This window comes from Tachysurus fulvidraco, chromosome 5, assembly GCF_022655615.1.
Source record: "Tachysurus fulvidraco isolate hzauxx_2018 chromosome 5, HZAU_PFXX_2.0, whole genome shotgun sequence".
NCBI classification, from domain to species: domain Eukaryota; kingdom Metazoa; phylum Chordata; class Actinopteri; order Siluriformes; family Bagridae; genus Tachysurus; species Tachysurus fulvidraco.
The window spans coordinates 32,776,382-32,790,261 of NC_062522.1; the positions used below are offsets into that span (position 1 = coordinate 32,776,382).

General features: G+C 40.2%; 2 protein-coding genes across 4 annotated transcripts in view; both read right to left on the reverse strand.

Annotated features, from left to right (window-relative positions):
* The window catches only part of LOC113663652 (membrane-spanning 4-domains subfamily A member 4A-like), a 35,726-nt gene that overhangs the window by 14,861 nt on the left and 6,985 nt on the right, over nucleotides 1-13,880 (reverse strand). The gene's annotated exons all lie outside the window — the stretch shown is intronic.
* Nucleotides 7,677-12,611, reverse strand: LOC113663681 (membrane-spanning 4-domains subfamily A member 4A-like). 2 transcript variants are annotated; one of them, XM_027179078.2, is made up of 7 exons: nucleotides 12,303-12,611; nucleotides 11,551-11,655; nucleotides 11,347-11,457; nucleotides 10,295-10,351; nucleotides 9,386-9,568; nucleotides 8,897-9,004; nucleotides 7,677-8,189 (listed from the first exon to the last, which is right to left on the reverse strand). In XM_027179078.2, exons 2-7 carry the CDS (start codon nucleotides 11,629-11,631, stop codon nucleotides 8,061-8,063), a joined length of 669 nt encoding a protein of 222 aa, XP_027034879.2. In that variant the 5' UTR covers nucleotides 11,632-11,655; nucleotides 12,303-12,611; the 3' UTR covers nucleotides 7,677-8,060. The 2 variants fall into 2 exon arrangements, with proteins under 2 accessions (XP_027034879.2, XP_027034878.2); XM_027179077.2 differs by having other exon boundaries at nucleotides 7,677-8,192.

A 13,880-nucleotide genomic window follows, 5' to 3' on the forward strand; every position in this document is an offset into this window, starting at 1 on the left:
TCCATTCGCACGGATCATCGCTGACTATGGTGTCTAACAACAGAAGGTTCTCCATCGACATCCAGAGTATGAGTATGTACCACTTCCATTGAAAACCCTCACCAGAATATCCCCTCCAAGGTCCCGGTCCAATATGAGGAGTATGCCGACGTATTCTGTCCCAAGAGAGCTTCGCAGCTACCGCCTCATAGAACATGGGATTGCACGATTGATCTCTTACAGGGTGAACCAGTGCCCACAGGAAGGATCTACCCACTCTCTATTAACGAACAAGAAGCCATGGAGGAGTACATTCAAGAGGCTCTTGCACAAGGCTACATCCATTCCCTCTACCTCTCCTGCTGCGTCCAGTTTCTTCTTTGTAGCTAAGAAGGACATAGGCCTCCGACCCTGTATTGACTACTGATCGCTCAATAGTATCACCACCAAGTTCTGCTACCCTCTCCCACTCGTCTCTGTGGCCCTGGAACAATTACGTGGTTGCAGAATCTTCACTAAGAAGTGCGTACAACCTGGTCAGAATCCGTTCAGGGGATGAGTGGAAGACAGCGTGGTGACTCCGACAGGCCACTACGAATATTTAGTGATGCCGTATGGCTTAGTGAATGTGCCATCTGTCTTTCAGGACTTTATGCACCATGTGTTCCGGGACTTCCTGAACTAGTTCGTGATTGTCTATATCGATCATATCATCATCTTTTCCAAATCTATACCAGAACATATTCAACACGTCACGGAAGTCCTACGGAAGCTCCGGGAACACCAGTTATACCTCAAAGCCGAAAAGTGTGAGTTCCACACAGGAGAAGGTAAAAGCGGTTCAGAACTGGCCCATTCCCAACACCATCAAGGAGCTTCAACGCTTTCTGGGATTTGCGACGGACGGTTTATCCACAACTTCAGCCTCATAGTCACACCCCTCACCTCACTCCTCCAGGGCAAACCAAAATCACTGAGCTGGTCTCCCTTGGCTACAAAGGCCTTCGGAGAGCTGAAAGAAGCCTTCACCCAAGCTCTGGTCCTCATTCATCCCAATCCACAACTTCCCTTCACCATAGAGGTCGACGCCTCCACTACAGGTGGAGTTCAGGCACAGTTTTTTCACAATCTCTCAGTTAAACCCAGGTACTCCATCCATGCACCTTCTTCTCGCACAAGTTCACCCTCGGCAGAGTTTAATTATGACATAGGCAACCGCGAACTCCTAGCCATCAAACTTGATCTAGAAGAATAGAGACACTGGTTAGAGGGTGCCAAATCCCCATTTACAGTTTTCACAGATCACAAGAATCTACTATATCTCCGAGACGCTAAAAGGTTGAACCCTCCTCAAGCTCAATGGGCCCTGTTCTTCACTTGCTTCAACTTTACCATCACCTACCATCCAGGAGTGAAGAACAAGAAAGCTGATGCATTATCCCGCATCCACGCGCTTGAGGAGGAAACTGACCAACCAGAGACCATCCTTCCATCCTCCATGATCGTCAGCCCAATTCAGTGGACACCTGAAGGAGAAAATACTGCCCATCCACCACCGGAATTTCCAACCAATGTTCAGTTTATTCCTTCATCACAACACATGCCCCTCATCAACCAAGTACATACCTCAGTTGGCACTGGTCACCCAGGCATTAGTCGAACCCTCTCATACCTCCAGGGGAAGTTTTGGTGGCCCGAAATGGCCCAAGATGTCAGGAGGTTCGGTTTAAGATGCTCAGTGTCATTTATGTAATGAGGCGAGCCAGCCAGGAGGTAGTGGTGTGATACCGATCATAGGCATTGAGACTATGATCGGTATCACACCACTACCTCCTGGCTGGCTCGCCTCATTACATAAAAGTGGCGAGCCAGCCAAATGGTAGTGGTGTGATACTGATCATAGGCATTGAGACTTTAAAACCCCAGTTTGGTGACCAGACAAATTAACACATTGCTAACATGGATGCTGTTGCTCAGGAAGGTATAAAAATCCCAAACGCTGTAAGAGTTAGTGGGGTAAATGAAAGCACAGGTGATAAAGACCTGATACATTTCCTAGAAGAACACGGTACCATTGTTAGTCAATTAAGATTGATGATACTGAATCAGAATTCCATGATAATCTAGTCATTGGTCATGCTTTACAATCTCTAGAGCCAATGTTACTGCATACATATCAGCTGACTAGTGATGCAAATGTTACTTACACAATAAGGTCTCTAGCCAGTGTTTACACTCAAGAGTTGAGGGTGGGGGTTACAGCTACGAAATCATACCTCAAAGGACTAAGAGAAATAGCAACACAGCAGGAACTAACCTCAACCTCCAAACGAGGTGGATTATGATACATTGTGCTCTAATGTAGCCTTGTCCTTAAAGACCTCACAATATCTGATCTTTACGGGTCAAGGAAGATCTTAGACAGCTCTTTGTCTCCAGCTGCCAACATTATTAAACAATGGGGTCCTGAAACTTCCCAATTGGTTTACTTACAACTGCTAGATTCCGCTTTCGGCACTGTAGAGGATGGAGATGAGCTTTTCCCTAAGTTCATGAACACCTTGCAGAACGCAGGCGAGCAACCGTCTGCCTACTTGTCCAGGCTTGCCGCCTTGAATATAGCTGTGTCTCACTCAATACAGCAGACCGGCAACTTTTAAAACAATTCTGCCAGGGCTTCTGGGATGATGGTATAATTGCTGACCTACACCTACCTCAAAAATGTGAAAATCCTCCAACTTTCGCACAGCTGTTCCTGATGTTGCACACGGTAGAAGATAAACAAGCAGCTAAAACCATTCTTATGAAACAGCACCTTGGTGGAACCAAGCAGTGAGCATCAATACATGCGCCGCTTCTAATGTACTGTCATTGGCAACTGAAGCCAGAGAGATCAAAAAGCAAATAGCAACCCTGCTGTAGGGAAAGGAAAGTTCCAACAGGGTGCTGTAAACACAACATCTGTGAGAAATGACCAAACAGACAAACCCAGACCCTGGTATTGCTTTAAATGCAGAGAGGATGGTCATATCGCCTCTTCATGTGATTCAGAGACCAACCCAAAGCTTGTAGCTGAAAAACACAAACTCTTGAGGGAAAAGCAATCCCAATGGGAGGCTCAGAATGAAACTACTAAGAGTGCTTTAAACTAAAATCGGTTCCTGCTGTGGGATGACCAGGGACTGAAGGGTCAAAGTGTCACTTTAATGTGAAAGCCTTTGCACAGAATCACAATTCCAAGAGGAAGCCTGCTAAACTGCCAAAAGGTTTAGTTGGAGGGAGATGCATTGCCCAAATCACTATTTTAGGGCAAGAATGTAACTGCTTAATTGATACCGGCTCTCAAGTTACCACCGTTTCTTTATCCTTCTATGAACAGTTCCTTTCTGGATATCCTATCCATTCACTTTATGACTTACTGGAAGTTGAAGGAGCCAATGGTCTTTCTGTACCTTACATTGGGTACATAGAGCTTACTGTGACACTCCCTGCCTATTTCATTGGCACTGATGTTGACGTGCCTACCGTTACTTTAGTCGTTCCAGACACTGAGTCTCAGACTTCCCCTTTGGTCCTGATAGGGACAAATACTCTGGATGTACTGTATGATGCACAATTGAGTGAGGGTTCCCCATCTTTTCAACCTTAACCATTTGGCTACCGAGCTGTTTTGAATGCCCTCAGATTATGGCACAAATACAGCATGGCCGTACACATGCTTGGGAACCCGACCGATAAGTGGGTCATAGTAGAGCATCCAACAGCATCTTCTCTACATGGAGGAGTTATTGTTAAAAAAAATGCTTACTTACATTTGATTCTAAGTCTTCTTCTACTTGTCTTCCGAAAGTCCTTACCAATGAGACGGACCATGACATTACCATTCCACAGAGGTGTGTCATTCTCAAAATTCACACTTTGGAGTCAGTTCTTTCTTCCGGCCATGATGTGTCAGACTCAGCTTTCCAAAGCAGTAATCTTTCAGTGGTCAAGGAAGAGACATTCATGGCAATTCTCCAATACCACAGGAGTGGAGTGGAGGGACCGAATCACCAAAAAGTTACAGGAGATGCCAGAAGCTTTCACACAGCACAATCTATCACATTGTGCCATACCAATTCACCAACGTGAAAGCACATTCGAGAATTTCTTAGAAGTGGAGTAAGACGGGAGTCAAAGTCTTCCTTATCATCACCATTAGTGGTCGTAAGATAGTAAAATGGCGATGTACGACTCTGTATTGACTACCGGAAGTTCAATTTCCAAACGGTCAAAGATGCGTATGCCTTGCCAAACCTTGAAGAAACGTTTTCAGCTTTGCACGCTTCAAAATAGTTCACCATTCTCGACTTTAAATCTGGTTATTACTAGATCAAAGTCAAAGAAGCAGACAAGCCCAAAATGGCTTTTGTCTGACCCCTGGGGTTCTGGGAGTTCAACTGTCTACCTCAGGGGTACCTCAAGGGTCTTCTTAAGGGAGTGGGATCGTCTTGTGTTGATAGACGGAATCCTGTACAGACAACAAAGAGAGGATGTCTCTGTAAACCATCGACTTGTCTTGCCCGAAAGTCTCAGAAACTTCACTATAAGCAATCTACATGATCTGGGCCATATGGGACTCAAACAAACTCTAAATCTGGTTTGCTCCAGGTTCTATTGGCCAAGAATGGGAGCTGAAGTTGAACAAAAAGTCAAGACTTGTAGTCGCTGTGTCCATAGGAAAGCTCTGCCACAGAGAAGCGCACCCTTAGTCAACATACAGGCTACAAGGCCTTTATAGCTAGTCTGTATCGACTTTCATTCTCAGGAGTAACATGTGTGATATTCTGGTAATCACAGACTTCTTTACTAAGTATGCTATGGCTATACCAACGCCAAACCAAAAAGCAAAATCTGTAGCAAAGTCCTTGTGGGATCAATTCATTATACATTAATTCTTCCGGGAACAGTTACATAGTGACCAAAGACCAGACTTTGAGTCACACACTGTTAAGGAACTCTGCTCAATCGCCGGCATCCAAAAAATCAGAACCAAACCTTATCACCCATGAGGAAACCCTGTGGAAAGATTCAACCTCACTGGAAGGATTTTGTTAAACCTATGGTTCATGCGTATAATTGCACCAAGCACGAGACTGAATCCATTGCCAGTGAATGAGTCTATTAATCTATTATCTTATAAATCTGTAAGAGTACACTTATGTTATGTAACACTGAAGGTCCCATTACATTAACATTTATACTGCAGGACTGAAAGGTGATGCTGAAAATGTGGCTCCTCAGTGGAAACCCATGAATTTCTTTAAATAATCTGAGTCGTTAATATTACAGTAATTCTATGTTTTGTGTTATTTTAAACTCTGAAGTTGTACGCAGGCCAACAGTCAGGAAGCGGTTAGTGCTTTCTGGATGCTACATTGTGAACAGGACCTGTGTGTACAAATAGCATCATTTCAATACATACTGTATCATCAGGGTCCAAGCACCTTCATCCTCCACAATATCACCCCCTAGTGGTCAGATCATTATGTTACATACAACAATAAATTCATACATGGATACATACAACTTACATTTACAGTAGCACAGAGATCATTAAAATCCAGTTTGAGAGAGTTTTTCATACAGAAAGTAACAGCTTACTGATGGACTGATGGTACTGATGTTTGTGATGGACCCTGAAATAAGTTCTGAGTTTATTAATTCTGCTGCTACTCTTTTTTTTTTGATGATAATTACTAGTGGTGTTCTTGGTTATTCTCTCTCTCCCTCTCTCTCTTGCTCTCTCTCTCTCTCTCTCCTCCACTTTCTGTGTCACAGTGTCTGTCTCCCTTTGATTTTTTTTCTCTCATCCTTTAACCTCAGCTTAAATAGTCAGTCCTCTCTTGACACTTGGCTCCATCGTCCTCTCTCGTCTCGTCAGCTTCCTCTTTTTTCTCATCTCTGTCCTGTATAACGAAGCTATCGCAGCTGACAGAAACCTGACATACCATATTAAGGATATAATGTCCAGTTAAATAAAACATGTTTCTGCTGAGCCTTAGACAGAATTGTTACAGTTAAAACATGAAAGAAGGAAAGCACTGAGTGTGAGACGTTTATGTGAAATTAGCCATTGTTGCAGGTTCCTGGGCACTGAGACGGATTGGATTCTACATTATGGTGTACAGAGGGTTTTAAACTTCATTTGAGATCTGTTCTCCTATGGGAGACATGATTGACCACTTTGCCCCGCATTTTTCCTGCTTCAATAATTCAGATGACCGAAATGAAGAGTTTTTGATTAGTTTCCTCAGGAGAAATGCTTCAGATTCGCCGAGGACTCGAGAGTCACTCATCTGGTCTAAAAGACGCCGAGCTCATGAACGCTTCTTTCTGGCTTGTGTTAAAGGTCAGAAATGTCCTTGTGATGGAATTGAGAGCTTCGAAATTGAAAGACAAAAATTAAAGAGTCTCTGTGCTCCAGTGTGGTTTCTACCGTGCCCTTGAGGACATCATCATCTTCAGGATCAATACAAGGTTGAGAGAAGGATGTTTTTGTGCTTGTTGATAACGATACTAATCATGAAATGAGCTCCAGTGATCCTGACAACTACTGCTTTTCAGAGCCGACTGATCCAAAATGACTTCTGCCTGGAGTCTCATCAATTGGAGGCTGATCTCTGCTGATGAGGGTGGATCTACATGAAGGCTAGCTGAGATTACATGAGATTGTAGTGGATGGAATCACTTAAAAATAATGAAGGATTGGAACTGATATGAACAGTAATACTATCAAATCTCCATCAGGTATCAGTTCTTCACCATTTGATTTATAATCCCAATCTTGGTTGTTTATAATAATTTATAATCCGACTCTCAGTGTTTACAATGATTTATAATCCCACTCTCTGTGTTAATTATGATTTATAATCCCACTCTCAGTGTTTATATAGAATGATGATGATTTTAGATTTAAAATATTTGGAACATTTCACACGTGCCCCTTTACCACCGAGGCAGTTTGAGTGCAGGTTCGGAGCCTAATTTAGAACCAGCTCTTTCTTTTTCGACAGCCAAAGCACCGGGTCTGAACCAGGAAAAGTGGTTCTTAAGTAGCACCACAACGTTGCTGGTCTAGACTTAAGAACCACTTGCGTTAGGGGCTGTGGGCGGGGCTACTGTTAGTGCATTTGATAATGTACCTTAAGTATACTAATGTTTAATACATTTTTACTTTACCGTGAAATGATACATTATCAGCACACATGATAGTAGGTAGCTACATGCTAAGGCTAAATTTTCTGTGTTAATGATAGAATAACGTTATGTACTTTCTCTATTACAACCTCCGTTTATACAGATTACACGGAGCTGCACGTACACGTTTGATTCACAAAGCCATGAGCATTAACAGTAAAGCAACATCCACCATTGTTGATATTGTGTTTGTGTTTGCCGCTGCTGCGCTAACGGTGCTGTGTAACGTGACACGTATACAGTATACGTCAGACTCGGCTCTGTGATGGCTCTCTAGCCGATGGAAAGGCAAACCGGTTCTTAGAAGGATCGCCAATGGAACCAACTTTGAACCAGCACCAGTGCTAGCTCTGAACCAGCACTCAGTTCTTTTTGGTGGAAAAGGGGTAATGGTGACTGCTTTACCTCAGACACTGGAGACTCCTGTTATAATTATATTATGTTGCAGTAGAGCATTCATTTTAATCTGTATAAATATAAACTGTCAGATCACTATTATTGGAAATCTCTCAACATCTTCTGACCAATCAGAAACTAGAACTCAACACTGTTATTTTAACATGATGGCTGGAGACCTCATGCTGATGTGTGTGTGGTTAAAGGAGATAAACATAGACCTTATTGCATGCGGAAAGTTTATTTTTTTATTTGTTAATCATACAGTCAGTGATTATACAACAGTTAAGCTGCTCCCGCTGTACCAAATCTTGCATTTTACTTCTATAGGAAATTTCTTTTACAGTAGGTCATTTTTAGACACAAAGATGAAACAGGAAGCAGGATTTGACTGCAAAAATATGGCAAGTTCCAGAAAAGTCCTGAACTACGTAATTTTTAATCATTTAAACATTGTAGGTGATTACAGGAGATTGTTGTGGAACTTGGTTGTAGGCAGGAGTTTGGATCAACTGTTGATTTATCGGTTGTTGTTGTGTATATATCACCTCTGTAATCACCTGCTGTGAGTATATCTGCTGTGACAAAAATATTCAGCACACACACACACACACACACACACACACACACACACACACACACACACACACACACACACACACACACACACACAATTCACAACTTTACATTTTATATATGTGAATTGAATCTAAGGATCACAGAAATATTTAACATTTGATTTTCTCATATTCAGAATATCGTCTTATTCAGATGTGTGTGTGTTGATTTCATTACTATTTTAATTATTTAGCAGAATGTTAGAATGTTCATTTAACAGAATTTTGTGCTTTCCAAAGTAACTGAGGCACACCTCTATTTATTTATTTTTTAGCAAAAAAATAGTAATTTTTAAATACCACTGGTGTAGAATGTTCTAATGAGGATAAAGTAAACTAGAGCACTTTTTTAAAGACACTATTATATAGATTTTGTGTAAATTTATTTTAGAGCTGTTTTAAAAATGACATGCAGAAGTAACCAGAGTCGAAGCATTTAGACTCATGTTGCAACTGCCGTGTGATTTACTGTATGATAACGTTTCTTCTTTAAATGATGACTGAGGTTGTTTACTTATTTTTTTTTTCTTTATGTGCATTTCCACAGATGAGTTTCAGTTTTACTCTAGAAACCACACTCTGTTCCTGTGTTCTAGGTCTAGTCTGTGTTTAGGGCCTCAGTCTGTGTGAACATGATAGAATAAAAATATCAGAAACAGACTCACTGTAGTTGTGGAGCAGCAGGTAGCTTTACAGGCGAAAGCAGAAGTGCAGATAGAAATGATGAGCTCGAGCACTTCGAAAAACAACAACACTCCATAGAGTCCATACAACTGACCGAAACAAACAGACAAACCATCATATGAGTGAATAAATATAAAAAGTAAGCAGTTTTCTAACATGCAAATATATAATCTGTTTAATAATAATAGTTTTCTTTCATACTGTGACAGCTCGAAATATTAAAAGAAATATTCATATCATGAAAATGACACAGAACACTTAAAAATGTTGTAAAGAGGAAATTAATTATTTATATAATTATTAGTTACTTATATCAATTATTTATTTCTTTACATTTATATGAATAAATGTATTATTTAATTTATTAATTGTATCTTAATACAAATGAGACAGCGTATGTGTGGTCGGAAATGTAAGAGCTAATAAAAAGAAAAACATGTAATTTGGGACAAGTAGAATGAGATACAAACCATTGATTGAAGGCGCCGCTGACATCCGTAGGAGTAATCGGGATGTGAGGAGGATTCTTGGTCATCGTCATATTTACACCAGTCAAAAATGAAAATCCAAAATAAAATGTCTGCTGAGAGGAGAATGATAAAGACACCTGCAACCACAGCACTGAACACGTTCATTCCCAATGAGGCTTTCACCTAAAGAGGAAACAGGAAACAGTATCGTCTAACAGAATAGATACTTTCTCAATCTGTACATGAAACTCTGGATCCTGATCGGTCTGATTAGAAGATGTTGAGTTGTTGTCTAGAGCTGCTCTGACACTGGTGCAGATGGTTTCTATTAATGCTTCTTACTTTATAGGGAATAATTTCCATGGTAAAACCTCTGACCTTTAAACGGGTCAGAGATCAATCCAGATCTTTTTATTTCTCTGGAACTTTTAATTTCAACTGAAACATGATTTTAAGTGAAATGTTTGTGCTTAGGTATGTTAATAAGACGTAACGCAGCTCGTCAGAACATTTCACTGTTATATTTCATCTGAAATTCTAATTAAACTGAAATCCTGATATTCATTTTACAGTAAATGTATAAATTAATCCTTGTTCAACATAAAATGAAATTATACATTCATTAAAAAAACATTTTTGCAAGTTTGCTTGTATGTATAAGGGTTAAATATATAAAGTACTTGTCATGAAGTGGTTTATGTTATCCTAATGCTACACCATGAGCAGTCTGCTACAACCACTGTGCAGTTCCACATCCGTTCTTTCTCACTCAACAACCATCAATGTTTCTGAACTGGATGTTTCCTTTCATTCCACTGCTTTACAACCACACGAACACAGTGATAGATGTTTTACTGGAAAATTAAAAACTATTAACTAAGAAATTATTAGTAAGCCGTGTTTACATACCATGCATGGATTATGCTTTTTGGCTGTAGCAACTGATAAAGCACCAGAGATAATGAACTGTTTAAAAAAAGAAACATGATTATTTATCAAGTACAAGTGAAGGTTATCAGCTTGTATCACTGTTCAACTCTTAAACCTTCCTCTATTATCTAGAGTCGTAACCAGAATTGTATTAAAACAAGCTGTATTGAAGTAAAGTTTAACTTTATAGGTTATTTTCTTTCTACACAAACTAGCCCATATTACTGAAGCATGGTGGCAGTAGCATATTGTTAAGTACTAACCCTGGCCTATTATACACCTCAATATAAATACACATGTGTCTTAACAAACCCAGAATTTGTTAAAAAGCAAACCTAAACAATGAGAATAATGAAATAACATAAAAATAATGAAACAAAGAAAATACAGTATTAAAAGAAATCTGAGAGAAAGGAAAAGCAGCCATCAGTTTTTGTATGTCCTTTGGAGTAACAGTGGAAAAACATAATTTTTTAAAATGTGAAAAATAAATGAATACGTTCATTCATTCATTCATTTTCTATCGCTTATCCGAACTAACTCGGGTCACGGGGAGCCTGTGCCTATCCCAGGCATCATCGGGCATCAAGGCAGGATACACCCTGGACGGAGTGCCAACCCATCGCAGGGCACACACACACTCTCATTCACTCACACACTACAGACAATTTTCCAGAGATGCCAATCAACCTACCATGCATGTCTTTGGACCGGGGGAGGAAACCCCCGAGGCACGGGGAGAACATGCAAATTCCGCACAAACAAGGCAGGAATCGAACCCCGACCCTGGAGGTGTGAGGCGAACATGCTACCCACTAAGCCACCGTGCCCCCCTAAATGAATACATAAATAATAAAAAAAAATCCTCCTGACATAATTGAGTATTCAGAGAAATCAGAGAAGCAACCACGAGGCCGAGGTTTCGTTTCAGCTGAATGCTACCAGCACCGTGCTTAAGTATTATGGGCTGCTTGAATATAAATCTATAAATGTAATTCACTTCTGTGTTCCTCAGTAATGTGTTAACTTACGACCAGAGATCCCCACAGAGTGATACCACTGATGACCATGGGTGTGACAGTTAACGAGGTTAAAAAAATACCGAGCAAGAAAGTCAAGTTTCCGATCATGATCTGCACAGTCTGTGGAGAAAAAGAGCGAACGAGATTAAAACCTGGAAAAAAAAAATTCTGCACACTGCTGCTCTATGAAGACATGTGAAGATGGTATTTTACCCCCAGTGCTTTGGGCTCGCCTTTCAAAAAAGCAGAGTATCGGAAGAGCTGGGAATCAGCAGGAGCCGTTACAGGGGTCATGATGACGAGGCGTCGACAGATTTTCTATCCAGTAGAACAACAAAATAAGTAATAAAGATTTTTTTGTAATATTTTTTATTGACCATATATTCATTGTAATATTCAATTCAGTTAAATTCTTCTGTAAAGCACTTGTAACAATTCACATTGCCTCAAAGCAGCTTCATAGAAGTATAGAAACAAACAAAAAAAGCAAAATAAGAATAAAAATATATATATAGATATAGATATAAATAATTTCAAATTATGTTACTGTATATCTTTAACACCTATCCCTAGTAATGGTAAATATACTTGAATGCAATAAAAACAACATCTTAATACTTGCTAAGATTTCATCTGTTTTACTCCCCAATGCAAAAAAATACTAAAAAAACTTTCTTTGCTGTTTGGCGCAAAATGGCCATGTTGTTATTGTAAATGAAAATTTATATAAATTCTAAAATAAATTCTTATAAATTGTCTCTTCTGAACTTGAGCAGTTGATTTCTCTCAGCCGTACTGGACGTCCTCTCATTAAGCTTCTCTTAACACAATAGAAGGAATTTAGTTTGATCATCTAGAGTTTAGTTTGATCATCTAACATTAATCTATGTTTTTTTTTTTTACTGTAGGTGAAATAACTCTACGATATAAACAACAACAACATAACCATAGACACAAGTGTTTACCTGATGAAGGAAGGTCCTAGTTCTCTCCCGTTTGGCTGCGTTTGGCTTGTGAGCGAGTAGAAGTTTGTAGAATATTTCTTCACTTCCTAGACCATGTGTGTGAGGTTGACTGGGTGTGAACCAATCTGAAAACCATCAGCACAAAATCTGTGTGGATAATAGGTGTGAACTAATATATTCGTTAACCTGTTCAACTCTAGGCCTATTTTTTTAGCCTTATGCTTGAAAATGACACGATTTAAAATGAGGGTCAGTTGCTTTGTCACTTTCATTGCATGTGCAAAGTTTCTGCATTTATTGCATACACACTTATTCTGTCTGTACATTTAGCTGCTTGCTGTTGGAATTTTTGTTTTGTTTAGGTGGACATGGTCTCTGTAGTCTGAGTCTAGTCCCACGTCCCGGGGCGCTACACTTCTCATGTGCTCAGGTGATGTGTGTAATGTTTATTGAACTACTTCCATTCATTTCATTTGCTACATTCATTTGGTTCTGCTATAAGTTTGTTTAGAGTTTGTCAGGTATTGAAACTAGTTTTAAGACACAAAAAGTTTAATGTGTTCAACAACCCCTAAAGTTTCACAGCTGTTTAAGATTGTGATGTGATTAGATGGTTGTTTGTGGTTTCCTGATGCTTCAGCATGAGCAGGCCGTGTGGAACAATCTGTTTCTCCAGCTTATAGTTTTTCTTATTTTAGAGAAATGCTAAAAAGAGCGTCATAATGATATGAGTGAAAAAGACAAGACTTTATTTTTCAATGCTGTTCAAATAATCCTCGGTGGCTTGATGTTTCTCTGAAAGCTCATTCCTTTATTGGGTTTATTTATCAATAAAACTGTATTTGTACTTGGTAATGGTTTGCTTCCTACCTGGAAGGATGCTCATATCCGGTAACATGGAGGGGAGTGACATCTGCTCCACACAGACTCTCCACTGGCGTCCCACAGGGCTCAGTACTTGGCCCTCTTCTTTTCTCCCTGTATACTCACTCTCTTGGTGAAGTTATTTCATCACATGGGTTCTCTTACCACTGCTATGCTGATGATACGCAACTTATTTTCTCTTTCCCAGTCTCAATGCCTATGATCAGTATCACACCACTACCTCCTGGCTGGCTCACCTCGTTACATAAAAGTGGCGAGCCAGCCAGGTGAATTTGATAGTGGGCATGCTTTACAATCTCTAGAGCCAATGTTACTGCATACGTATCAGCTGACTAGTGATGCAAATGTTACTTACACAATAGGGTCTCTAGCCAGTCTTTACACTCAACAGTTGGGGAGGGGTACAGCTACACAGCAGGAACTGACCTCAAACTCCAAACGAGGTGGATTATGATACATGGCGCTCAAGCATAGACCTTGTCCTTAAAGACCCCACAATATCTGATCTTTACAGGTCAAGGAAGATCTTAGACAGCCTTTTGTCTCCAGCTGCCAACATTATCAAACACTTGGGTCCTGAAACTTCCCCATTGGTTTACTTACAACTGCTAGATTCCGCTTTCGGCACTGTAGAGGATGGAGAGAATGGAGATGAGCTAAGTTTTCCCTAAGTTCATGAACACTTTGCAGAAC